The sequence below is a fragment of the Physeter macrocephalus genome, chromosome 14 (assembly GCF_002837175.3).
Source record: "Physeter macrocephalus isolate SW-GA chromosome 14, ASM283717v5, whole genome shotgun sequence".
In the NCBI taxonomy this organism is placed as follows: domain Eukaryota; kingdom Metazoa; phylum Chordata; class Mammalia; order Artiodactyla; family Physeteridae; genus Physeter; species Physeter macrocephalus.
The window spans coordinates 62,630,533-62,657,943 of NC_041227.1; the positions used below are offsets into that span (position 1 = coordinate 62,630,533).

A 27,411-nucleotide genomic window follows, 5' to 3' on the forward strand; every position below is an offset into this window, starting at 1 on the left:
GGACAATCAGCAGTTTCAGCCTTTCTGCTCTAGCCTCTTATCAGAGGAGGGTTCTGCCTGGGCCCTGCCTCTGACCCCCCCTCCCACCTTCCCGCCAGGTGGACATCATGCAGATGTGCGTGATAGAGCTGAAGGAAAGGCTGGGCCGGCCTCTCTTCCACCTAGAGCACTACATCGAGGGCAAGTACATCAAGTACAACTCCAACTCAGGCTTCGTCCGCGATGACAACATGCGCCTGACACCACAGGTGAGGCCCCTGCAGAGGCCCATGCTCCGTCTCAGCAGACCTCGGGTCCCTCCGAATTAAGCAGGGCTCCTTCCTTTGTCTTTGCCTCTGTACAGCTCCTCCCTGCAGATAAAGGCCCCCAACATGGGCAGAGGTGGGGTGTTGAAACCTCTCAGAGCAGTGCCTGCCAGCGTTTGTGCAGCCCACAGCCTGGTCTCTCGTGGTCACCTTTTCTTTCATGTCACCCCACAGGCCTTCAGCCACTTCACTTTTGAGCGTTCCGGCCACCAGCTGATTGTGGTGGACGTCCAGGGTGTGGGTGACCTCTACACCGACCCACAGATCCACACCGAGAAGGGCACTGACTTTGGAGATGGCAACCTAGGTAGGCAGGGAAAGCCAGTGGGTCCACAGAGACCACACTCCCCACAAAATCTCCGGGCTCTTTGTTCACCCAAGAAAGCAGGCCGAGGTACTATATGGGGCTCCCCAAGATTGTGGAGATGGGAGCCTGGGGCCTCTGGCTCCTGCCAGTTTAGCATGCTTTACACTTGCCCCTGCCACATTTAGGGTGCTTGGTACCGCCCTGCCCCTGTCCCAAAGCAGAGCAATGCTCCAGACCCCCTGCTCTGCTGTGTCCGCAGGTGTCCGCGGGATGGCTCTCTTCTTCTACTCTCATGCCTGCAACCGGATTTGCAAGAGCATGGGCCTCGCTCCTTTCGACCTCTCCCCAAGAGAGAGGGATGCGGTGACTCAGCACACCAAGCTACTGGTGGGTACCCAGCATGAACCTGCTCGGACTGGCAGGGCCCTTCTGCTGCCAGGACCTGCAAACAGTGTTTCCTGTGTGCTGGTGGCTCAGGCCCTGCACTGCTTAATTGAAGAGTACTGGGGCCAGAAGACTCTTAGCCCTATCTGTGTCCCTCGTCCCTCTTGAGCCAATGCACACAGCCCTCCTGAGTATCCCCACTAATAGAGGAACTGGGGTCTGCTTGATTTGGGACCCCCCCCTTTTTTTTTTTTTTTTTTTTGCGGTACGGGGGCCTCTCACTGTTGTGGCCCGACGCGCAGGCTCAGCGGCCATGGCTCACGGGCCCAGCCGCTCCGCGGCATGCGGGATTCTCCCGGACCGGGACACGAACTCGTGTCCCCTGCATCGGCAGGCGGACTCTCAACCACTGCGCCACCAGGGAAGCCCATTGGGCCCATTTTTGCCCAGAGTGAGGGGACCAGGTGTGTACAGATAGCGAGTGGGGTGTGTGGAATGTGGTTTGTGTGATGTGTTGACAAATGACTGGACTAGACTTGGACCTGGCTAACTGAGTACCTCGCCGTGTCCAGGATGTGCCCCCATCCCCACCCCCACTGCATGGACCAGATATAAGACAATATTGGCAAAGACCAGCTTGGGATTCTGGAATGTATCCCCCAGCTCAGGGCTGTAAAGCATGGGCAGCGCTTCTGGGATTGCTGGCCCTCTGAGCTCCTGTTCCGGATGCCCCTTCTTAGAGGCCTTTGGGTTAATCCCCCACTGATTCGTTTTAGGTTTTCTGCCAGTCCCTTAATAGGCACAGTTGGGTGCTGTGGCTGAAAGGGCCTCAGGTTTTGAGGGAACAATCAGCAGCAGGAAGAGCCCCTCTTTCCCACAGTGTGCCTGTGTGACTTGCATGTCCCTGTTAATTCTCCAGCAATCAGCCCAGACCATCTTGAGGGGGACAGAGGAAAAGTGCGGGAGCCCCCGGGTGAGGACCCTCTCGGGGAGCCGCCCCCCGCTGCTCCTTCGCCTCTCAGAGAACTCTGGAGATGAGAACATGAGTGACGTAACCTTTGACTCTCTCCCTTCCTCGCCATCTTCTGCCACGCCGCACAGCCAGAAACTGGACCACCTTCGTGAGTGATGGTTTGGCCCCCGGGCATTGTGATTGGAGGGGACGAGCACAGGTAAAACAGGGCTAAACTGGCTTTCACTTACGTTAGAAAATCAGACATGCCAACCAAAAAGATTGATGGCCCAGATGGTTTTACGGGTGAATTCTTTTTAATAAACTTTCAAGATGCAGTCATCCAAATGCTGTAAAAACAGCCTTTGTTGTAGAAAACAAGGTAACATTTTTCAGAGTGTTTTATGAAATTAGCAAAAACTTTTATACCAAAATTTGACAAAACACCGAAAAAGAAAACTATATCCCAACCTCAGGTATAAATACACAAGGCAGGGCTTCCCTGGTGGTGCAGTGGTTGGGAGTCCGCCTGCCAATGCAGGGGACACGGGTTCAAGCCCTGGCCTAGGGAAGATCCCACGTGCTGTGGAGCAGCCAGGCCCATGCGCCACAATTACTGAGCCTGTGCTCTAGAGCCCACGAGCCCACGCACAGCAACGAGGACCCAATGCAGCCAAAAATAAATTTAAAAAATTTTTAAAAATAAATAAATAAATAAATATACAAGGCAAAAATTCTAAATAAAGTATTAACAAATAAAAACTAGTATCTTAGGGAATTCCCTGGCGATCCAGTGATTAGGACTCCTCACTTCCACTGTCGGGGGCGTGGGTTCAATCCCTGATCGGGGGGGAAAAAAAAAGACTAGTACCTTAAAAGAATAGTCTGTCATGGCCAAATAGGGTTTTTGCAGGAATCTGAAAGTTGTTCAGTGTTCAGAAACCAATTAACATCATAGGAACAGGTCAAAGGAGAAAAATGGGCATCATTATTTCCGAAGTTGAAGTGACAGAGTTTGCTCGTGATATGGATGCGGGGTCTGCAGGAAAGAGGGGAGGCAAGGCTGACTCCAAGGTTTTGATCTGAAGAACTGGCAGGATGATGGGGCCATTTATTCAGCTGGAGAAGGCCCCAGGGGAGCAGGAGAGGAGGATTTTAATGTCAGATATTAAAGAAGCCTGTAAATCACCACTGAAAGGCCTGGGGAATAGTCTGAAGCAAGAGGTGACAAACCTTTTCTTAAAAGGCCAGAGAGTAATAAATATTTTAGACTTTGTAGGCCATGTGGTCTCTGCATTTGCGGCATAAACGCAGCCATTGACCATACTTAAAACAAATAGGTGCGGCTGTGTTCCAGTAAAACTCTAAGGACACTGAATTTTAAATTTCATATAATTTTCACATATCACAAAATATTATTCTCCTTTTGACTTTTTTCAACCATTTAAAAATGTAAAAAGCATTCTTAAAAACCATATGAGAATAGGAGACAAGCCAGATTTGGCTAGTGGCAGCTTAGGACAGGAGATAAAGACTGGGATGGTTGGTTTTTAAGCCATCTAAGGCTTCTCCCATTTGTAGCTACTCATTGGACCCCAAATATACAAATGGCTTTCCTTCCTTCACAACTGCACCTCACTGAGGTTTGACCGTAGGTCAAGCACATGGTACTTATCAATACATAACACAATTGTATTTGCATTATGACAACCCCAAGGAGGCACACCTGTTAAGCTGCTTGCTCAGGACCCCACAGCTGGCGAGTAGAGACTCTGGGTAAGTTCTCGAGGAAGAATTGTGTCCCCCCAGGTGCTGACAACATACATTCTTCACCCACTTTTGTACTTTATAAATTTAAAATTAAAAAGGCTTGGTGGCAGCTGTAGGTTGTAGATGGGTCTTGTGAACTGTTCCAGCGATGGAGCTGGTGGCTTACTCCATTTTCTCCCTGCTCAGATTGGCCTGTGTTCAGCGACCTCGATAACGTGGCACCCCGAGACCCCGACCCTCTGGACAACCACCGGGTGAGTAGAGGGGGTGGAGGAGCAGGGCGGGGCGGAGTGGACTCCCTCCCCCAGGAACTGAGGATGAAACCTCAGATTCAGAGGTGGGTAACCCAGGTCTGCTCTGGGCACTGACAGGAAGATACAGGTGCATGGGGGGAATCCCAGCCTCCTGCCCAGGGCAGCATTTTGTCCGGGAAGAGCTGGGTCTATTCCAGTTCCTGGAGGTGGTTAAAGCAGAGAGAATCCAAATCAGCAATAATGCAACCTTCTGGTACATGCTGGGCTTGGCCCTGGGTTTGGTTTGGCCGCACGTTGTGTGGCCAAGCTATCTTGGGGGACAGGGGGCTACGCTGGGTCTCCGACGTGTAACTTACAGCACAGGTAGCTGTGATGCTCACAGCTTGGATAAGCAGAACAGGTTTCCTGCAGCCTCTGCATGACTAGCAGTAAGAAGCTGTAGATGACGTATTTGCATTCAGACAAACATATATTATGGTGTCAAATTAAAAATTCATTAGAATGTTTTAAACAGACTTCACAGACATGTCACACTTGCATATGCCACAGCATCTTAAGCTGCACTCTCAGCTCCAAAGGTTCAACTTCGCTCCTGATGGCTTTTCAGAGTTCTTGAGTGTGAACAAAAAATAGGAATAGCTGACACATATGGAATCATCACTATGGGCAGACACTGTTTTAAGAGCTTGGTAGATAATTCTCATCTAATCCTCACAACAACTTATGAGATAAGTAGATAATAGTTTTTATTCCTTTTAGAATAGGTTTTATGTTTTACGCTAGAGCTAGGATGAATTTTAGAATTTCAGAGTAGGTTGAAAAGGAAAAGATTCAGAAAATTACAAGGTGAAAAGCCTCCCTCCCACCTGTCCCCTCAGCCACCTGCTTATCCCCAGCATTAGCAGCTGCTTAGACAGTGCCCTCATTATCCCTGATTTAGAGACGGGGAAACTGAGGCACAGATAGGTAAGCCACTTGCTCATGTTCACTCAGTGATGGAGCCAGCGTTCAAGGCCAGGCCATCTGGCCTCGAACCCACCCTCTATACTGCCGCCCTTTGCTTTTATTCTCCACCATTTCTCAGATGAGGACACTGAGGTTTGGAGAGGTTAGCTGCCTTGCCCAGGGTCTGACCTGGGGAGTGCAGAGCTGGGGTTTCAGTGAGGCTCTCTGTTGCCCGGCTTGGGAGTGGTTCCCAAGGTCATGCAGAGAGTGGGTGCGAGGAGGGGGCTGCCTGGAGCTTTTAGGTATAGCCTGTGATCCAGTTTCAAAAAAAGCCTTTCACTCAGCACACTGAACACTTCAGTTTGGTGGTCTGTAAATTATACCTCAATTAAAAAAATTGAAATAGTTTAAAAAAAAAAAAGAACAGCTATTTTGGCTCACACAGAACAAAGACCTGGGGGAGGGCGGTAGGAAGCCTGTGGTGCTTCTAGAAACCAGGGCAGGGGCCTTTTTAGAATAACGCAGCTCCTTTGGGTGGAGTGGATCCTGGCCAGACCAGAGGCCAAGGATTCCATTGTGTATGTTCCGTGGCGCCCATCTGTCTAGGAGACTGATCCAGGTTTTACACTTATGGTAGTGATAACCAAGCTTCTGTTAAAAATATATTGACTTAAGTAAAATAAAATGGTTTATTTAAAGAAAAATAATAAAAGAGAAGTATGAATTCATGAGGAGAGTTTTATCTGAAGGAGGAAGGGAATGGGATGCAGAGGGGACTCAAAAGAGGTCTAAATTTTAACAGCAATGTTTTAATTCCTTTTAGAAATAAAAGATCTAAAGTAACTAAGGCCTAGAGTTAAGAGTTGACAAAACTTGGCAACAGGTGCACAGGAGTTCATTTTAGGATTCTCTGTTCTTATTTGTGTGTTTGAAATGTTTCTCAGTAGAATGAAGGAGGAAAAAAATAAAAGTTTTAGCTGAACAGTGATGCAGGTGACATGCGGATATGGCCAGAACTCAACGTTGGTAGACAAATGACTGAAGTTTTAGAGATTCTAAATTATACCAGGTTCCTTTTCACAACAGAACTCAGATCTAGAAGAATAAAAAATATGCCCAGGTGATGTGTGCGGTTTTGGCAGAGGGCTTAGTGGTAGTAAATAATTGTTTCCAGTGCTGCATTTTTTTTTAAACATCTTTATTGGAGTATAATTGCTTTACAATGGTGTGTTAGTTTCTGCTTTACAACAAAGTGAATCAGCTATACATATACATATGTCCCCATATCTCCTCCCTCTTGCGTCTCCCTCCCACCCTCCCTATCCCACCCCTCTAGGTGGTCACAAAGCACCGAGCTGATCTCCCTGTGCTATGTAGCTGCTTCCCACTAGCTATCTATTTTTCATTTGGTAGTGTATATATGTCCGTGCCACTCTCTCACTTTGTCCCAGCATACCCTTCCCCCTCCCCGTGTCCTCAAGTCCACACTCTAGTAGATCTGCGTCTCCACTGCTGCATTTTTATCCATGCGTCGTATCCTTTAAATCAGGCTTTGTTTTTCTGCCTGTGAAATGGGTGAGTCACTCTTAACAATGGCACTTACTACGATCCACACTCTGAGTGTGACATCTCATTTCATCCTCACAGCCGCTTGATGTAGGTAGCTATAATGAATCCCCATAGCTAGGGAAACCGAAGCTCAGAGAGGCTGAGCAGCTATCCAGAGTCATAGCTGGTGAGTTACAAAGCTTGGATTTGAGCCTAGGCAGTCTGGCTCCAGAGCCCACATTCTTCGCCACTATTTTTTTTACCGCTCCCTTGTCACCCAACCAGCAAGGGTAGGAGGAAGAGAATGTTGTGGGGTGATGGGACAAAGGAGAGAAAGCACATGGCTGGGATTCCAGATATCACCACCGCCAGGTACTCAGAGGACCACTGAGACCCTAGGGCCATCTTTTCTCCGCAGGACTCTGAGAACAGTGGAGACAGCGGATACCCCAGTGAGAAGCGGGGTGAGCTGGATGACCCAGAGCCCCGAGAACATGTAAGGAACCCCAAGGAAATGAGAACAGAGTCCCCTGTTGCCTAGTTGTCCAGGAGGATAGAGAGCTGGGGCGGAGGGGAGAATGTGAATGGGTGGTAAGAGCATAAAGTAAATTAATAAATAAATCATTTCAGTTAAAGATAAATGCAGGACAGAAGATAAAACAGGGTAATGTGGACTAGTAAGTTTAGTAAAGGGACAAGCATGGGGGATTAGACACAAGGTTGAATATGGCGGACACATCTTACAGTGAAGCTGGACCTCTGGTTGCTAAGCAGAGAGGATGCTGAGCAGGGTGGGCCAGAATGGTGCTGGTAGGTTGGAGGGCCCAGCTCAAAGGCACGGGATTCCAGCAGTCCCTCGGGAAGGCTCCAGAGGATGAACGATGCCTTACGGTATCTTTTCAGCAGCATCCTGGTGAGGGTGGTTTTAGGCAGTATCAGCCATTTAGAGGTTTTGCCAAGTGCCAAAATGGAGCATAAGCATTACGGGCAGTCTTGCCGGGAGCCTCTGGTCTCGGCTTTGTTACTGCGAATATATATAGACAGGTGATGGGAACTTTGGCTAAGCGAAGCACTTGGCCCAGTTTCCTTGGTGCCTGTCTGCTGGGATTCTGTGCCTTTGAGTCGGTTCTGTCCATGCACATGGTGAGAACGAGAGGGAGACTGCGGCTGCCCCAGCACATCAGTCCTGCCTGTGACCCAGCATCCTCTCTGCTTGGCAGACGAAGGTGCCAGCTTCCTGGGGGGCCGAGCCAGTTCCCTGAGGAGGATCCCCTGGGAGGGCTGGACCAGTTCCCCAGGAGGAGGTTCTTGGGAGAAGGGCTGCTCTTTGGATCACTCTAATCTGTGTCTCCATCAGGGCCACTCAAACGGTAACCGGAGGTATGAGTCGGACGAAGACAGCCTGGGCAGCTGCGGACGGGTAATGTGCCCCCGGGAATCCTCGTCGTGGCTGCGTGCTTGCCTTTTTCAGACTCTGTTTCTGTTTCTTCCCCCTCACGTCATGTCACTTCTGCCCGCCCAGGTGCTTCACATGTCTCCTAAAGGACGATTTTGCAAAGGAGCCAATCCCCTCGGCAAATACTTTTTGAGCTCCTGGGTGTGATGCTGCGGGATCAGCGGGGAGAATTAGAGAAGATCAGGATGGCCTGTCCTGGAGGCCACAGCTCACAACGCCTTCCAGTATACATTAACTTACGTCTAGGGAGTTCCCTGGTGGCCTAGTGGTTAGAATTCCGGGCTTTCATTGCCGTGGCCCGGGTTCAATCCCTGGTTGGGGAAGTTCGCACAAGCTGCGTGGTGCAGCCCCCCAAAATTTAATTCTTGCAGCCACCCACTGAGACAGGCTAATGTTATTCATCCTCTTCTGATGTATGAGAGAAAGGGGGTCTTAAGCGACTCTCCCCAGGTTACCCGGCTAATAGTTGGAAGAAGTATCTCAGGTGATTATCATCAGGCCGGTGTGGGAAAGACCAGCCTCCGAAACGCTCTTCTCTAGCTGACTCGGAACCACATTTTGAACCTCTCACCCTCCAGCCTTTGCTAAGGCGAGTCTCTCTCCTGCCTGCAAGGTCCTTCCTCCCCTGTGGTCATATCTCCTCAGGCCTGTCTGCTCTCCCAGGCTGGCCCCCAGGGGCACCTTCTCCAGGAGTCTTCCCTGATCCCCAGGGCAGGCTTGACTCTTGCTGCTTCCAGAACACAGATTATTTATCACGCAGTATTTCCTAACCACAAGGTATTTCTCAATCGGGTCAAGGCCACAGCGTGGTGCGGAGGCAGGGTCGTTCGATCCCAGCACCACTGACATTCCGGGCTGGGTCATTTTTTTTGGTGGAGGACGCCCTGTGCATGGTAGGATGTTCAGTGTGTGTACACACAGACATACACACACAGCAGCCTGGCTCTGTCCTGCGAGAACTTTGGACAGGGGTGTTTTTAGCTGGGAGATGTGATGTGTTTTCTAAGCCCATCTCCTGAAGCACCCTGTGGTTGCACAGGGAAAGCACAGTGGATTTGCTGCCAGGTCTGAAGCCAGGCTCTTCTGGTGCCTTGTGTGGGGAGCTGGCAGAGGAGCAGCTCAGGGTCGAAACTCCCCGACCTAAGTCAGATGGATAAGTGAGGAGACACTTCTTTGAACTGCTGCAGTGCAGTGTGCTAGCCTTTGTGTCCTGTTGCTACAACATTCCCTCAGCGCCCACAAGCTGGCATAATTCAAGTGACTGGAAATGGAGCCGGGTTTGGCCAAGAAAACTTGACACCGCACAGGTCCGCGCCCCTTAACTTGCCAGGCCGACTTTGGCAGCTGGGAGGGTGCGTCCATCCCCAGCCCCTCGCTTCTCTGGCCTGTAAATGCCCGGTCCTCCCTTCAGGTCTGTGTGGAGAAGTGGAATCTCCTCAACTCCTCCCGTCTCCACCTGACGAGGCCTTCAGCCGTGGCCCTGGAAGTGCAGAGGCTCAATGCTCTGGACCTTGAGAAGAGAATTGGGAAGTCCATTTTGGGGAAGGTAGGGTGATGCCCTCTCTGCATTTACCCGGCACCTCCCCCAAGAAGCGCTTCCTCCCCCAGGCTGGCTGGGAGGCCCTCGGCCGCGGCTGCGGCCTCCAGGCAGCCAGGCCCACCTGCCGTCTGTGTGGCAGGTCCATCTGGCCATGGTGCGCTACCATGAGGGCGGGCGCTTCTGCCAGAAGGACGAGGAGTGGGACCAGGAGTCGGCGATCTTCCACCTGGAGCACGCGGCCGACCTCGGCGAGCTGGAGGCCATCGTGGGCTTGGGACTCATGTACTCGCAGCTGCCCCACCACATCCTGGCGGACGTCTCTCTGAAGGTGAGGGGGGTGGAGGCTCAGTCAACCCATCACCCTTCCCTCCCTGGGTTTATGCCTCGGAAATTTCCCGAGCATCGGTTTGGGACCAGGCACTTCCAAGTTAGTTGACGCTGATAGAACTGGTCTCCGGCCTTGGGGACTGAGTGGAAGGTGACAGTCACATTCCCGGGCAGTTGCGACGTGCTGCGGTGGGAAAAGCAGACGATGCTGCTACAAATAAATGAGGAAGGGCCGTAGCTGGGGTTTCTTGATTGGCAGTTCCAGCTCTGTCCCTAGTGGCTAGAACAGACCTGGCACACACTAGATCATCAGCATTCGTTTGTGGAACGAATGAATAAAGGGATCCCTAAGGTAGACCTGCAGGCCCAGTGGAGTCAGCCAGGCAGAGGGTGGGAGGGGGAGTGTGCGCAGAGGGGACGGCGCGGGCCCAGGCCCTGGGGAGACAGGGTTGGGGTGAGAGGACAGGAGGCGATCCGTGCAGCCCGAGTGTGGAGCGTGAGGAGAAGGTGCAGGAGATGAAGCTGGAGAGGGGCCCGTGCAGGATGGGTGTGATGGGAATCCGTGAGGGTGTCTGCTCCCTCATCACTCCCCTGGTCTATGGGCACAGTGGACGGGACCTGACGTGGCCTAGGGAGTGTGATCCTTTCCTGAGAGAAGTTGAGAGGCCCTTGGTGTGCACGTGCTCCCAGCGTAAATGTCTCCAGCTCTGTCACGTGGGCCAGGCTTGCAGCCGGACGAGGCTGGGCTTGGTGTGGGCACAGGGCACCAGCCCTTCTCTGTGAGCCTCACCATGGCCCAGCAGGTTGGGGGTCTCAGACTGGAAGAGGGTGTGGGGAGGCACCCAAAAGTCCTTGATTTATTTAACTGTTAAAATAGTTAATACATTCAAGTGACTAAAAGTTTTTTTAATGTGAAAAGGTTTACAGTGAAAAATCTCCCTCCCACCTTTTCCTCCATCTTCTCATTCTCCTGATAACAGGTAACCATCATTATTAGTTTCTCACATGTAATTCCAAGAGGCTATTCATTTCCTAGGGCTGCCATAACTAATAACCACAAACTGGGGGGCTTAAAACAACAGAAATTCATTCTCACGGTTCTAGAGGCCAGAAGTCCAAAATCAGTGTGTTGACAGGCCATGATTTTCTAGCTTCTAGTGACTGGAGGCAATCTTGGGTGTTCCTTGGTCTGTAGGTACATCCCTCCAATCTCTGTTTCCATCTTCACATGGCCTTTTCTCTGTGTGTGTGTGTCTCTGTGCCTCTGTGTCTCTCTTCTTACGAAGACACCAGTCCTGTGGAGTTTAGGGCCCACCCTACTCCAGTCTGCCCTCGTCTTAACGAGTTACATCTGTCTGTTTGGAAAGACCCTATTTCTGCAGTGTCCTGCAGACTTTTTCCCTCAGTGCTGTAGAGACAGCTTCCTCATTCTTTCTGAAAGCTGAGTAACATTCCATTGTACAGGTACTTTATTTAACCTGTGCCCTGTTGATGGACACTTGGGTTGGTTCCATTCTTACGATATCTCAAAAATTGCTGCAGTGACCAGACTTGGACATATTAAGTTGAACCATTTTTGTAGGTCATGAAGATAGACTATTGGCAGTTTCATATGGTTCAGTCAAATACATCCTTTGGCATGCGGTCAGGGATAACTTACAGCCATTTTTATTTCCTGTTTTAGATGGTGAAGGGCACGCTTGGTTGGGGGAGGGGATTTTGACAGGCGGATGATTGGTTCCTCTTTCTCTCGTCTCCGTGCTCCCTGAGGAGTGGAGCATGAATATATCTGAGGAGTGGACTGAATGTATCTCATTTAGCCAGTGGTGTGCTGATAAATGCTCAGCAACTGGCTCTTGCAGGTGGGGAGGGAATGTTTGCACATATGTGTATGTACGTTTACTATACATCTACTTGTAAGTTTATTATACATTTACTGATGTAAGGAATGTGGAGCATACAGTTTACAAATCATAAAAATACTCTATTGTGAAATCTATATAGTCAATAGATCCTCACAGAATTCCTTCGCTAATTTTTGTGGAACTCATGTCTGTAGCCCACCTTTGGTTGCAGTTGATGGAAGCGTGAAGTTCTGACATTAGATACTGGTTGATACTTTCACTTACTTTAGTAAGATGAAAATGAAATAAGCAAGTCCTTTGTCAGAGTTGGAACTTCATTTATTTGCTGCTGATACCAGCAACTTCTTTGCTGAATCAGACGATAGTTTTAAATACTGAAGAATGTTTCTCCAGTTTCTTGTGCTAGTCACAATGTAATGGCTGCAGACATGGCACACTTTCAAATTAGTCTGCATTATTAATATATGTTTTGCCATCTCGCGGTATAACTGCTTCTACCATGGCCAATGTGCAAGCACTAAGATGACATCACTGAGCACGGAGTTGCAGGAAACGCACCACAGCACACCATTATATAGCATTTCCATCATGAAGATTCCACAGACTGGTGGTTCTCGGCCAGTCATTTTGCCGCCTCCTTCTCCAGGGGACACTTGGCAGTGTCTGGAGACGTCTTCAGTTGTCACAACTCTGGGAGTGCAACTGGCATCTAGTGGGTAGAGGGCAGGAATGCTGCCAAACATGTACAATGCACAGGACAGCCCCTGCGACACAGAATCATGTCATCTAAAATGCCAGTAGCGCCAAGGTTGAGAAGGCCTGCAATAGATATAAATAACCTCAAGAGGACAGACAAGAGTAAAACATAGTAAAATAATTAGGAAGTGATGAGCTTTGGGTATTTGTTACCTTTCATTTAATTGTAAGTTTACATAATTTAATTTTTAATAATGGCTGTGTTTTACCACTGGCTTGCTTTCACATTGGTTCTCACAAGCCTGCAGAGCCGGCTCCAGCGTACCCACTGCGTTTGGCCTGTTCTCCCAGCATCTGGCACAGAGAGGACACTCAGAAAGGTTTGAGGCCTGAATAAAGGAATGCCAGGGTCCAGGATGAGTGGTTAGGGGCCAGGACTGAGGAGACCACTCTCGTTGAGACTCCCTGGTAACTCTCCCTGTGATCTCAGGCTGTTTACACGAGCTGCACCCGAGCACCTTTGTAAAGGGATGTAGAAGCCATTTCAGTTTGCTCATCTGCAGGTGTCCCAAAGGCCTTTCTCTCCAGGACAGAATCTGGCAGCAAAGAAAACCATGGCCACATGCCCTGAAAGGCTGCTGGCCCATCTCCCGCTTTCCCCAAAGCCCCCATTCTTAGGACCTTTTCCTGTTGTCTTGCTAAGACATTCGTTTATCCAGCACATGCTTTCTGAGTATCTCCTACACTCTGGGCACCATCCTAGGTTCTTATTCACAACAGCAAACTTTTCAGGCAGATAAGGTTGTAATACAGAAAATAATTAACAAATGAAAATATTTCCAACAGAAGTAAAAATAACTGACCTTTATTGAGCACTGCCTGTGCCAAGCATTGTTCTTAAGTGCTGGGGGGAAATTGTGACAGGGAATGAGATCAGGAGGGACTGGATACGGGCTTCCCTGGTGGCGCAGGGGTTAAGAGTCTGCCTGCCAGTGCAGGGGACACGGGTTCAAGCCCTGGTCCGGGAAGATCCCACATTCAACTACTGAAGCCCACGTGCCTGGAGCCCATGCTCCGCAACAAGAGAAGCCACCACAATGAGAAGCCCGCACACCACAACGAAGACCCAACACAGCCAAAAATAAAAACAAATAAATTTTTTTTAAAAAGAGTGGATAGGCCTCTTGTTATTAGGACGCTGATTCCAGCTGCAAGAGAGGCTGGGAAATGTAGTTTTTAGCTGGTCAGCCATGTGCCAGCAAAAATATGGCAGAGGAGAATGGATATGGTGGACAACTGGTAGGCCCAGCCACGCTTCTTGAATCCTGAAGGTTGAGAAGGGCCTCATAGGCTGATAGGAGGGCTTTGGATTTGTCTCCGAGTGAGATAGGAAGTCTTAGAGCAGCTTTGATAGAGTAACATGACCTGACCTGGGCTTATAGCATCTCTCTGGATGGATATCGGAGAAGCAGGATGGAAGCAGGGAATGTAGAGTAGTTCAGCTACTGTGGGAAACAGCTCCTCAAAAGGCTAAACATAGAGCTATATGTGACCCAGCAATTCTACTCCTAGGTATATATATCCCCCAAAATAAAAACATACATCCACACTAAAACTATGCACACAGATGTTCATAGCAGCATTATTCATAATAGCCAAACAGTGGAAACAACCCAAATGTCATCATCTGATGACTGATGAACAGATAAACAAATTGTGATATATTCATACAATGGAATGTTATTTGGCCATAAAAGAGAATGAAACACTGATAGAAGCGGTATGAATGAACCTTGAAAACTTTATCCCAGGGCTTCCCTGGTGGCACAGTGGTTAAGAATCCGCCTGCCAATGCAGGGGATACGGGTTCGAGCCCTTGTCCGGGAAGATTCATTCCCACATGCCGCAGAGCAACCAAGCCCGTGCGCGACAACTACTGAGCCTGCGCTCTAGAGCCCGCGAGCCACAACTACTGAAGCCCGTGTGCCTACAGCGTGTGCTCTGCAACAAGAGAAGCCACTGCAATGAGAAGCCCACGAACCGCAACAAAGAGTAGCCCCCACTTGCTGCAACTAGAGGAAGCCCGCGCGCAGCAGCAGCGAAGACCCAATGCAGCCAAAAATAAATAAATAAAATACATAAATTTATTTTAAAAAAATTTACGCCAAGTGAAAAAAGCCAGTCACACTAAACCACATGTTTTTTGTTTTGTTTTGTTTTTTGGCTGAGCCAAGCGGCATGCGAGATCCTAGTTCCCTGACCAGGGATCGGACCCGCGTCCCTTGCAAGGGAAGTGCAGATTCTTAACCCCTGGACCGCCAGGGAAGTCCATAGACCACATGTTATATGATTACATTTATATAAAATGGTCAGAATAGGGAAATCTCTAGAAACAGAATGTAGGTGAGTGGTTGCCTAGGGCTGGGTGGGATGGAACAATTGGGAGGTAATGGTTAGGGGGTATGGTGTTTTGAATCCTTCTTGGCTTGATGAAAATATTCTGAAATTGATTATGGTGCTGGTTGCACAATCTGTGATTATACTAAGAACTACTGAGTTGTACACTTTAAATGAGTGAGTTGTACGTTATGTGAGTTATATCTCAATAAAGGTGCTAAAAAATGTAAAAAGAATCGGAAGCAGGGAGCCCCTGCTGGAGGCGAGAGATGATGTGGTCTCTGGAGGAATCAGAGCAGATAGAGGAGAGCGAGCAGGAGTGAACTAAGCTTCCATTTCTCCCTGCCTGATGGGAACCCCCAGGAGCTCTTTGCAGCAGGGGAAGCCCTGTTCTCTTTTTCACAATGTGCAATTCTACAGCAGCCCCAGCCTGGAGCTCTCAAAACTTCAAGAAAACAGGGAAAAGATTGATGAGTGAGATTCTGGCAGCCCCTCCTGTGTAAGCCTCATTTCCTTTTCTCTCCCCGTCTTTGGTGTGTGTTAACAGGAGACAGAAGAGAATAAAACCAAAGGATTTGATTACTTACTGAAGGCAGCTGAAGCTGGCGACAGACAGTCCATGATCTTGGTGGCACGAGCCTTTGACACTGGCCAGAACCTCAGCCCAGACAGGTACTGTGGCCATGGCTCAGGTGGCACTGGTGGGAACCTGGGCTGCAGGTGGGAGCTTCCCCTCCGGTGTTAGGACAGACCTGGGTTCCAGATGTGGCTCCCCTGAGTACCAGCCCAGTGACCATGGGCAAGTAGTTTTACCTCCCTGGCCTCAGTTTCTTCACCGTGTATAATGGAAACTATTATAGAACCTGCATCCTAGGGTGGTTGTGTGTCATTGTCTGAGGGTTAAATGAGACGCCGCCTGTAATCCTCACTGTACCTGGCACATAAAGTGAGAGATAAATGGCATCTTAGCCATTTTATGTAAAGATTTGCCTGAGAAAGGGTTTGAAAGGATATGTAGCATCAGGCCCAGAGCGGTTGTCCTTGGATGTTAGAATTAGGGGTGATTTTAATTGACTCTTCCTACTTTTGTTTTTATTCTTACTATTTTTCACTTCTGAGAGGGAGGGGAGGGAAGGAAGCAAGCTCCAGAGGGGAGTTCAAGCCTGGTGTGAGTTTTCCAGAGTGGTTAAGACCTCCCGATGGTTACAACCCTGCAGGTGTCAACAGCTTTTCAGTTATCCCTCTGGCAGAGATGCCAGGACTGGATTCTGCGGTGGGAAGAGAGGAGAATGGCGGCTTCATCTCGGCTCTTTGGCTTGCCCAGTGGGAGGTCCCAGAAGTCCAGGAGCAGAGGACGGTTGGGGGAATTGAACTCTTAGTGGGACCCATTGCTCACCCTCTGTGGCTCCCAGTGGATCTCGGCTTCCTCCTGTGGTCCTCAGGCGCAGGGAGCAGGGTGGGCACATTCATTGTCTAAACCTCCAGGATTGGGGCAGTTTGGCAGTTCCCTCCTCTGTGGGTCAAGTTTTCACGTCCCTCTCACTGGGTTTAGAAGGAAAGTCAGGGCTGTGGGTCTGTCATATCACGCTCTCAGGGTCTAAAACGTCTGGATACATGACATCCTGCCTGAATTACATGTCCTGCAAACATTTGTCAGCTATCTACTGTGTTGTAACAGTAATGCTCCCCTATATTTGGATGCACTTTCATATCTGTGATTTTATTTCACTGAGAACTAGAATTGGGTCTCCTGCATCTCTTCAGTCCCAGTGCTTCGTGCAGGGCCTGGCTCAGTAGTTGTTTGAATGAATGAACCAACACATCTCTTTGACACAGACAGGGCAGGCATTTGGGGGCTTATTTTATGGATGAGTAAACTGTAGTTCTGAGAAGTGAAGGGGCTTGTCCATAGTCAAGTAGCCAGTAAGTAGTGGAGCCAAAACTTTGGTCTTTTCACCTCTCCTCCAGTGGACTGTACATTAACCTGCTTCTTAGGGGACTCAGAATTACACTGGCATGGAGGGGAGGTAAACAAAACAGACACGACACAGTTGTGTCCGATCAAATGCCAACATCTGTGGTGCCCATTGAGTGCAGTGGGGAAGCACCACGGCATGGGTGTGGGGAGCTGGAGCTGGGCATTGAATATCTGTATCTGAGGCCCTTAAAAAAAAATCTTTGCTGTATGTGTTTTCTCTTTATGTCCTCTGTCTACTTTCTCTTTTTAATTTGAGACAATAGGTTTTTTGTTTTTGATTTCTAAGAATTTTATATATATATATATATATATTTCCTCCCCCTGGCCCACCGTGTGGCATGCAGGATCTTAGTTCCCCAACCAGAGATTGAACCCATGCCCCCCTGCAGTGGAAGCGTGAAGTCCTAACCACTGGACCACCAGGGAATTCCCTGTAAAAAATTTTAATATATTAAGACTGTTGACTCTGGTATATGAGTTGGCTTTAAAAATTTTTTCTGAGATGGCTACCAAAAAAAAAAAAAAGATAGTGTTAAATTTAAAAAAAAAAAAAAAAAAAGAAAAGAAAAGGCTTCCCTGGTGGTCCTTTGGTTAAGACTCCGCGCTTCCACTGCAGGGAGCATGGGTTCAATCCTCGGTGTGGGAAGTTCCGCATGCCGCAAGGTGTGGCCAAAAAAAAAGAGAGATGGCTATCATAGATTTGGGGGGGCAGGGGATGGCACATGTGCCACACAATGACCATTATTTATTGGGTCTGGGGACATGCTGGTTTTTAATATTTTGTAGTTAAATCTATCAAGATTTTCTTCTATAGCTTCTGCTATAGTCTTTTTCTTACTCTTCTTCCTCATTCCAACCAGCTCCAGCCTCTTGCATTCAGGGAACATTAATTGAGGGTCAGCTATTTGCATTTTAAGGGGTTTTGACCCCCTTAGAAGTTACCATCTAATAGGACAAGGAAAAGTCATTGGAAATTCCAAGGCAGGGTAGACATGCTAACTGCTGGGTGCAGAGTTGGGTAGGGGAGCGAGTAGGCCCTTTTCCTCCTTTTACATTTAATGTGTTAGGGGGATTCTGCCTTGCCCTTCAAGACTGGGGAGGGTCAAAGCTGAAAGAAGTGAGATTATCTAGTTTAGTGTCTTCCAATCCACTGTGAAAACCCTGGTTTTTTGGATGTGTCACCAGTAATTTTCAAATAACTTCCCTTTTTTATAAAATAAAATGGAGTCAAGGTTATCTCCTGACACCATCCTAGCCAGCCACTTCAACAGACACTTAGAGAGGCTGTGCTGTTTGCCAGGCCCTGGGAATGCAGCAGTGAATAGAACAGACAAGGTCCCTACCTTCTTGGGGCTTCTGTTCTAGTCAGGGAAACCATAATAAGCAAGTAAATAAGTAAACAGGAGAATTACAGATTGAGGTAATTATAAGAAATAGGGTGTTTGGGGACAGCATCTCTGAAGAAGTTGAGCTGAGGTTGGAGAGAGGAGGAGCCAGTTATGGGAAGAGTTGAAGGAAGGACGTTCTAAGCAGAGGGGAGCAGCAGGTACAAAAGCCAAGGAGCAGAGACAGGAGCTGGCGCCTCCGGGAGGAGAACGTGACCCAACGAGCCTGGCATATGGGAGGAGGTTGAAAGGAGCTAAGACTGGAGGGTAGAGCCAGGTCCATATATATATAGCTGTTGCTCCTGGAACATTTCATGAGGCCCATAGACCTTCTTATCTGTCTCTCTTTGCTCCTTCCTGATGTACTCTAAATAGTTACTCACATGTTTGGTAATATGCATTAGTACACCCCAAGGAAAAGAGCCCACTGCCCTGTTTGCTCTTTATTTTGTATTGTTCAGATTCAGCTGGAACTTGAATTTAGCATACGCCCTTCGTGGTTTGGCCATTCATGTGCTGCAGTAGGAGAAAGAGTTGAGGGTAGAGGGCAGAGCCAGAAGGGGGAAGTCAGCTATTCCAGGTAAACTCTGCATTTGCTGGACTAGAGCCAGAGCTGGCCAGAAGAGGCAGAGCAAAAGATGGGGCTGAATGACTGCTGTGAGAAGGTTCTGGAGGCCTCGACAGAGAGTCCCCCCCCTACCTTCTCTCCTGTGTGAGTCACAGGGCAAATTGGCTGGGATACCAGCCACTGCTAATGCAAAAATCACCCATACGGTGATTTTTTTTTTTAATTTTTGCCTTACCGTGCGGCTTTCAGGACCTTGGTTCCATGACCAGAGACTGAACCCGGGCCACGGCAGTGAAAGCACTGAGTCCTAATCACTGGACAACCAGGGAATTCCCATAGGATGATTTTGTGCAAATGAGGAAAATGTTCCCCTTCTTCAAGATGCTCTACTTCCATCTGTTGGAAAATTGTTGTACTATACCAATTTTTTAGGGAAAACTGCTTGACCACTATTGTAATAAATATGTAAATCTACAATGTAAATGACACCCTTTAGATGTGGTGGCATTGGGTACTGTGGGTCCTGAATCATAGGTGGTGGCCCCATAGGGATTCCTGACTTACCCTTCCTGCTGATGGACCTCCTCCTTCCTGCCTTGTTGCTATGGTAACTTCCCTCTTTTCCTCTGTATCTCTTGGCAAGGTCCCAAAGCTGGCCAGAGGCTCTACTCTGGTACAACACTGCCCTGGAGACAACTGACTGTGATGAAGGTGGGGAGTATGATGGGATGCACGATGAGCCCCGGTACCTGCTGCTGGCCAGGGAGGCAGAGATGCTGTTCACAGGTGGCTGCGGGCTGGAGAAGAACCCGCAGAGATCAGGTAGGTCCTGGCAGACCTGCCCCTGGGATGGGACAGTGCTAGACAGTGAGAGACATAATTCCTGTCTCTCTGGGAATTACAACAACATGCAAGACTGAGTCTCTTCTTTCAGTTCTGGTTGGGAGAAAGATTTGTACTGGCCCTGTATTTTTGCCAGGCTGGATACCCATATGATGCTGGCTTAGAAGAGGGCTTTATGCAGTTGGTATGCAGACGAACATTTTTATATTTTAATAGTCAAATATTAGGAGTTTGGGAGGTTTGTTTTTAATTCACAAATTGAGCTGACATTTTCATAACATAAAATTCAACATTTTAAAGTGTAAAGTTCAGTGGTTTTTAGTATATTCACGGTATTATGCCATCATCAGCACTACCTAATTCCAGAACATTTCCACCATGCCTGAATGAAACCTGGTACCTGTTAGCAGCGACTCCCTATTTCCCCCTCCCTCCATCCCTGGCAACCACTAACCTACTTTTCATCTTTATAGATTTACTTATTCTGGTCATTTCATATAAATGGGATTGTATAATAGGTGACCTTTTGTGTCTTGGCTTCTTTCAAGGTTCATTCATGTTGTAGCATGTATCAGTACTTTATTCCTTTTTATTGCTGAATAATATTCCATTGTATAGATACTACATTTTGTTTATACATTCATCAGTTGATTCACACTTTTATATATATATGAAATATATGTGTATTTTTTTGGGGGGGGCTGCATTGGGTCTTCGTTGCTGCGTGTGGGCTTTCTCTAGTTGTGATGAGCAGGGGCTACTCTTCCTTGCAGCGCGTGGGCTTCTCATTGCGGTGGCTTCTCTTGTTGCAGAGCACAGGCTCTAGGGACGCGGGCTTCAGTAGTTGCAGCATGCGGGCTCAGTAGTTGTGGTGTGCAGGCTCTAGGGTGCGTGGACTTCAGTAGTTGTGGCGTGCGGGCTCAGTAGTTGTGGCTCACGGGCTCTAGAGTGCAGGCTCGGTAGTTGTGCATGGGCTTAGTTGCTCCGCGGCATGTGGGATCTCCCCGGACCAGGGATCGAACCCGTGTCCCCTGCATTGGCAGGTGGATTCTTAACCACTGCACCACCAGGGAAGTCCCTATATGTATTTTTCTGAATAACATGATATACTGAGCTCCTGATTTCACAGGTATAGGATGAGGCTAAGTTTAAAAGTTTTTTTTTAAGGTGGTGTAACAAAATCAAGCAAATAATACTGCAACTCTACAATCCTTTATTTGAAACTTCTAAATCCAAAAAGCTCTGAAAACCAAGTGTTTTTATATGTTTTGCACAAATTCATTTGGTGGCAAAACCTGTCCAGAACTGACATGAGGTTGTTCATAATTTTTATTTCTTATACTTTATCTTTTCTACTTTCATATATTCCCAATTTGCCCTGTAAAATCCCTCAGCCTGATTCTCATTGGCTCAGTTGGAATCACCTACCCATCCCTAAACCAATCACTGTGCTTATTGAGATGGCTTACTCTGATTGGCTGTGCCTAAATGTGGACCAGTCCCTGTGGCCTGGTGGGGAATGGGAAAGTGCTTTGATTGGCCAGGCTTGAATCACATGCCCACCCAGAGCCCCACCCAGATTATGTGGAGGGAGAGGCAAGAAAGGGTAACCTCAGGGTGATCATCTGGAGAGGGGGTCGGGGACACTGGGTGGCAAAAATAACAGGTGCTTCACCTCTTTGTGCCCCACTTTACTTTCTTTCAGGCGACTTGTACACCAAGGCAGCCGAGGCAGCAATGGAAGCCATGAAGGGCCGGCTGGCCAACCAGTACTACGAGAAAGCCGAGGAGGCCTGGGCACAGGTGGAGGAATAGCTTGCTGGAAAAATCACTGCCAGCCAGTCGCAAGCTAAAGGGCTAGGAGTGGGGGAAAGAAAAAGACTTCTTTACTTATTTAGGATTGTTTTGGGGCCGGAGGAGGCAAATATTTTTAGTGTGTTGTAAATCAACTTTTGTATTTTATTGTTGACTCTTGAAAATGTCTTTGCTACCAGTGGAGACACTGCAGCTGTCCCCTAGGGCAGCATTTTGGGGGAGGGGGATTGAAAAAGCAGCCTAATGAACCAGCATTTCTCTTTGAGGTTCTTCTTCTGTGTTTTGTTGTTGTTATTGTTGTTTTTTGTCATGAGATGTAAGAAAATGTATCTTTTCTCCCCTGGATGGAAAATACTAAGACTTTGCTCATCAGCCTTTTCAGGCTGGGCTGAAATCTCAGGCCCACAGAGCCTGTGTTTCCTGAGTCAGGATGCTATGGGGTACAGTAGAGCTGCACATTAACTATCCATGGGGTGTGTAGTGTCATGACTTAGTGCAAAGCCTTCTTTCTCAGAGCATTTGGAAGTGTGCTGGCATTTTTTGGTGGATGTGAGACTGTACATCACCCAGGCCCCCTTCTGCCATGGGGGAAGACCTGCACAGTTTTCTTTTTCGGGGGGATTCTTAGTTCCCCAACCAGGAATTGAACCCTGGCCCTCAGCAGTGAAAGTGCTGTGTCCTAACCACTGGCCCACCAGGGAATTCCCATGTTTTCTAATCTTTTAGTTTAGTGTCCTTCCTGAAATGCAGCTTACTTTCTGGAATACAGCCAAATTCCATTCTGAAGCATGCTCTCTACAGTGGGCTTTACAAAACAGGTTTGATTTTTATATGCACACTTTTACTACCTCTAACTCCTCCATCAGCTACTGTGCACCTTTTTGGGTGCACCTCAGAGCTTTTACATGTAAGGACAGTGGCTTGGAAAGTTGGAGCCTGCCCTCCAAGCAGACATGTACCCTGCATCTCAGTGGCGGCATCCACAATATACTGAAGTACCCTTTGTACCATATTCCTCCGTATTTTCTTAGCACCTGGTGTTCTTATGAAGAATCTGCTCCCCAACCCCTGTCCTTGGCATTTTCTGCTTGAAGCTTGGTGATTTTCTTGTTATTTGCAGCAGGATGCTTTCAGCAGCAGTCCCTTGAGATTTGTCTAAGCTGTTGGAGAATGAAAGGGCAAGAACTATAAACACTCATTTATTCCAGTGGTTTCCCCAGGGCCAGGCTATGGCTATCTGTATTTAATGAGCGTTCTCTTTAGAAGGAATTCAGATTTAACACCAGTTTGATTTCAGTTGGTGTTTCAAATAGCAAAGAAAACAGACAACATTAAAAAAAGCAGAGGGTAACATACAAACCATTCTTTTTTTTTTTTTTGGCCGCACCACTCGGCTTGTGGGAACTGTTTCCTGACCAGGGATTGAATCCGGTTCCTCCTGCAGTGGAAGGTCAGGGTCCTAACCACTGGACCTCCAGGGAATTTCCATACAAACCATTCTTACCTGTTTATTAAGACAGGTTCTTTAGCATGTTAGTGTTAAGTACTGTGAAGTCATGACCCTGTGCATGCATTAGGTTCCAAAGTTCAGAGTGTGCCCTAAAGGAAAAATCAGGCAGAGTCAAAATTACCCTTGAAAAATCCTGTAGAGCACCTATAAATGACAGTATCCCTGTTTTTGTATTTGGACTCATCACAACCAGTTTCCTTTAGAAGTTGGAACTGATCACCCTTTTTCCGGTTGCATAGGTCAAGTAGTTGGCTTGTCTCAAGTTGTTTGTGTGTTTTAAACCAGTGCATGTAGTTAATTTGCATTTGTTAAATGTAAGTTAGAAGCAACTTTATTTTGAGTTATCTCTTCAAAGGTGTCAAGCCTCATAAAATTCATGCTTTTGTTAGTTCAACCAGCCTCCTTGCTCTTTGAGATTTTATTATGCAAATCATTTATTTCCCCTGACTACGTGTCTCATTTCTTAGTTATATGTCAGTGCTTTCCTCTAACGCAGGGCTCGGCAACTTTTTTGTAAAGGGCCAGATGGTCTCTGTTGCAACTACTTAGCCCTGCTATTGTAGTGCAGAAACATCGGTGACCGACACCTAAACGAATGAGCATGGCTGGCGTTCCAATAAAACTTTATTGACAAAACAGCCTTCCTGGGCTACAGTTTGCCAACCCCTGCTCTAATCCTGACTTAAGAGCTACTATATTAAACCCTGAGGGCAAGAGTCATCTCAATTTTTATTTTGGTCTCCAGTACTTAAAAACAGTGCCTTAGCACAGAGTAGGCACTCAGTAAATTCATGAACAATGGAGAATCAGCCTTAGTCACAGCACTCACTCTTTGTGGCTCTGGTTCCTCCAACCGGTTAATGATTCCTTGTCTGGATTGGCTTGAACGGTCACCCCTGTAATTCCACCCACTCACATGGCCTTAATGTCAGGGCAGTCCCCTTCTGCAGGAGGCTGGGATAGCTAGGCAAATGCTTCTTTAAGGACCATTGAGAGCAAAATGATCTGCAAAATACTGAGATCCTTCTGAGCCAGCAGAACTTATTCCACTTTCAAAAGCTAGTTCTGTGCCTTCTAAAGCTGGTTAGGGCATCTTTTTCCACAAATGCTAGGCATGCCAAAAAAAAAAAGCAAAAAGCAAAAAAACCCCAGGATATTCCAGCCCAACTGGGGAGACATCAGAGACTCTTTTCAGGTGCAAGAAACGGGAAGGTCCAGGAGATTAACAGTTGGGGATGTAGTTTACATCTTCAATCACAGATGGAGAATCCAAGGTTCTGAAAGGTAGACTTTTTCCAAGTACCCTGCTGGTTAGAGGCTAAGCTGGAGCTAGGATTTGAGAGCTGCTTTTATTTAGAGGATCCTGGGAATAAAATTTAAAGTTAAACTGGAGTGTAATGTCTCTTTCAGTTTTGCTGTAGGTTTAAAAAGAAAAAAAGCAGCCTTTATGGATGTAAGTAGGAAAAAATCCGTAATCCCTGTGCACCTGGATATCCTTATCCCCTCCTCCTCACCTGAGGCCCTGTGGGAATTTATCATCAAATGCAACCTTGATGAACCAAGCCAGGTAAATTACTGTTGTTGCTGTTTTAGTGACTTCATTTCCTTTCGTCCCAGCACATTTGTCTGCAGTACTAGACATGTTTTCCAAATCAAAAATGTTTACACAAGTATATGCAGCTTGTGTGGGGGAAAGGAGATAAAATATGCATATTCTCTGCATTTGTGCCTGTTACTCACTTTTCTAATCTCTGCAGTACCCCATTAACCTAGACAAGGTGGACACTGGGTGGACCCAGAGAAGTGGCTTGCATTATAGATTTATTTTTGCATATATATTAAGTTCCATTTTGCCTTTCCAAATAAAGTGGTTTCTTTCTGGTCTCAAATTCAAATGTCTCCTGGTAACACATGAGTGAAGTAGCTGGGTGGAGGTGGGGTGAATTGGAGGGCTCAGCCCCACCTGAAAGAGGCAGCCCAGATTCAGCTCCGAATGTTTGTCCCCATGGGGGGTGTGGGCCCAGTGTTGCCCCATTTTCCAATTTTTCAAGCTGCTGAAAATTGGATTTTTTTATGCAAGGTTTCTTGATTTTTAACATTTCTAATTCTTATTAAAAAAACTTATAGATTTGGCACATACGTTTTCTGTTTGCTTTAAATAAAGGATGTGTACCTCTCGTTTTTCTTGGTTTTTCTCATCTATAAAACAATAATCTTGGGCTTCCCTGGTGGCGCAGTGGTTGAGAGTCCGCCTGCCGATGCAGGGGACATGGGTTCGTGCCCCGGTCCGGGAGGATCCCACATGCCGCGGAGCGGCTAGGCCCGTGAGCCATGGCCTCTGAGCCTGCGCGTCCGGAGCCTGTGCTCTGCAACGGGAGAGGCCACAACAGTGAGAGGCCCGCGTACCGCAAAACAAACAAACAAAAAAAACAAACCAATAATCTTTACCATTACATAGTTGTCATCAGTTTCAAAGAAAATGTATGTTAAAGATGCTTTGTGATCTAAAACTTAAGAAAACCTTCGTTACTGGTATGAGAATTTCTTTAAAAATTTTAAAAATTTTAAGAAATTTGAACAATGTACCATAACTACATGGTATATTGAACACATATTTAGGTCCATTTGCTCCTAAGTCTCCACTGAAATGACAGTAAAGAGATTTTCTTAATGGCATAAGCCCATGAGGGTGAAAAGGAAGAGTCATCAACAGTAACAAAATTTTGGATGCTGGAAAGCAGATAGACTGTGATTGAGTTAGCAGACCCAAGAAGGCTGGATCCTAGGTCAGCAGTAGGAAAATCTAAGAACCCAGTTTTCATCATTGAAGGCCACCCCCCACAAAGGCTGAAGAATTGGCACAAGGAACCTCTGGAAGGGGAAGTGAAATGGGGCTAAAAATGTAGGTTCAGTTGAAAGACAATTAAAGCATCAGACCTCTAGACCCACTCAGCTCCCCTGTGTAGCCAGCCAGCTGCCCCTCCATCACCCTGCAGAAGCCTAGGACACCAGGCACAGTAGAGAGTGAGGCTACTCTACTAAAAGGAGGGTTGGTGGAAGTTTCTGTATTGGCTGTAGAGTGTCCACCAGCCTTCTTTCCCCCTGTGCTCCCAGACACTGGCAGCTGACTTTGTCCCTCCTGGCGGAAGGCAGACAATTGAAGAAATTTCTTGGGAATCTGACTAGCCTAAGATAAAAGACTTAAGGTACTTCCTCCTAATGAAACAGGCTGGCCAGAGCACCTCACAAAAAAAGCCTCACCCACCAAGTCCCACCCACACCTGCAGAAATTCCCAGATAACATATTAGAGCCCTGTTCTTAAACTTGAACAGCCACCCAAAGATCCATATGTAAGGAAGGCATTTCATATAACAGACACATAGAACCAAGAGCAGACAGCATCTTGGAGGAAACAATAGGCCTGGAGAAGAAAACTTCAAGTAATAAAAATCTATCAATATCCTTAGATAAAATATTGTGTCCATGAAAAAAGGATCGATGCAATTCTAAGAATTCACACAGTTTTCACAGCACCACTTACTGAAGAGGCTGTCTTTTCTCCAGTGTATATTCTTAACTCCTTTATCAAAGATAAGGTGACCATATGTGCGTGGGTTCATCTCTGGGCTTTCTATCCTGTTCCATTGATTTATATTTCTGTTTTTGTGCCAGTACCACACTGTCTTGATTACTGTAGCTTTGTAGTATAGTCTGAAGTCAGGGAACCTGATTCCTCCAGCTCTATGTTTCTTTCTCAAGATTGCTTTGGCTATTCAGGGTCTTTTTGTGTTTCCATACAAATTGTAAAATTTTTTGTTCTAGTTCTGTGAAAAATGCCATTGGTAATTTGATAGGGATTGCATTGAACCTGTAGATTGCTTTGGGTGGTATCGTCATTTTCACAATGTTGATTCTTCCAATCCAAGAACATGGTATATCTCTCCACCTGTTTGTATCGTCTTTAATTTCTTTCATCAGTGTCTTATTGTTTTCTGCATACAGGTCTTGCTAGAGTCTGTCATACCAAGTGAAGTAAGTCAGAGAAAACAAATACCGTATGCTAACGCACATATATGGAATCTAAAAAAAAAGGGTTCTGATGAACCTAGAGGCAGGACAGGAATAAAGACACAGACATAGAGAATGGACTTGAGGACACGGGGAGGGGGAAGGGTAAGCTGGGACAAAGTGAGAGTGGCATGGACATATATACACTACCAAATGTAAACTAGCTAGTGGGAAGCAGCCACATGGCACAGGGAGATCAGCTTGGTGCTTTGTGTCCCCCTAGAGGGGTGGGTTAGGGAGGGTGGGAGGGAGACACAAGAGGGAGGAGATATGGGGATATATGTATATGTATAGCTGATTCATTTTGTTATACAGCAGAAATTAACACACCATTGTAAAGCAATTATACTCCAATAAAGATGTTTTAAAAAAAAAATTCACACAGCAAAGAGCTCTTGTAAATCGAATATACCCTTACAAAAATGAGTAACTTAATAGAAGGGTTGGAAAATGAAGTTGAGGAAATCTCCCAGGAAGTGGAACAAAAGAACAAAAAA

The 27,411-nt window shown here is 47.2% G+C and overlaps 1 protein-coding gene across 2 annotated transcripts in view; it reads left to right on the plus strand.

Annotated features, from left to right (window-relative positions):
- EEF2K (eukaryotic elongation factor 2 kinase) overlaps positions 1 to 25,026 on the plus strand; it is a 62,897-nt gene extending 37,871 nt beyond the window's left edge. Inside the window, exons 7-19 of one of the 2 annotated variants that reach the window (XM_028498339.2) lie at positions 99 to 248; positions 480 to 612; positions 872 to 999; positions 1,916 to 2,117; positions 3,905 to 3,972; positions 6,884 to 6,961; positions 7,823 to 7,885; positions 9,333 to 9,467; positions 9,601 to 9,789; positions 15,294 to 15,418; positions 19,321 to 19,499; positions 21,226 to 21,323; positions 24,256 to 25,026. In XM_028498339.2, coding sequence (XP_028354140.1) covers positions 99 to 248; positions 480 to 612; positions 872 to 999; positions 1,916 to 2,117; positions 3,905 to 3,972; positions 6,884 to 6,961; positions 7,823 to 7,885; positions 9,333 to 9,467; positions 9,601 to 9,789; positions 15,294 to 15,418; positions 19,321 to 19,499; positions 21,226 to 21,323; positions 24,256 to 24,306 — 1,599 coding nt within the window. In that variant the 3' untranslated portion in view covers positions 24,307 to 25,026. Of the gene's footprint in view, positions 1 to 98; positions 249 to 479; positions 613 to 871; positions 1,000 to 1,915; positions 2,118 to 3,904; positions 3,973 to 6,883; positions 6,962 to 7,822; positions 7,886 to 9,332; positions 9,468 to 9,600; positions 9,790 to 15,293; positions 15,419 to 19,320; positions 19,500 to 21,225 lie in introns of both variants that reach the window. The other variant, XM_007103113.2, reaches the window with a different exon arrangement.
- The last annotated feature ends 2,385 nt before the right edge of the window (positions 25,027 to 27,411 follow it).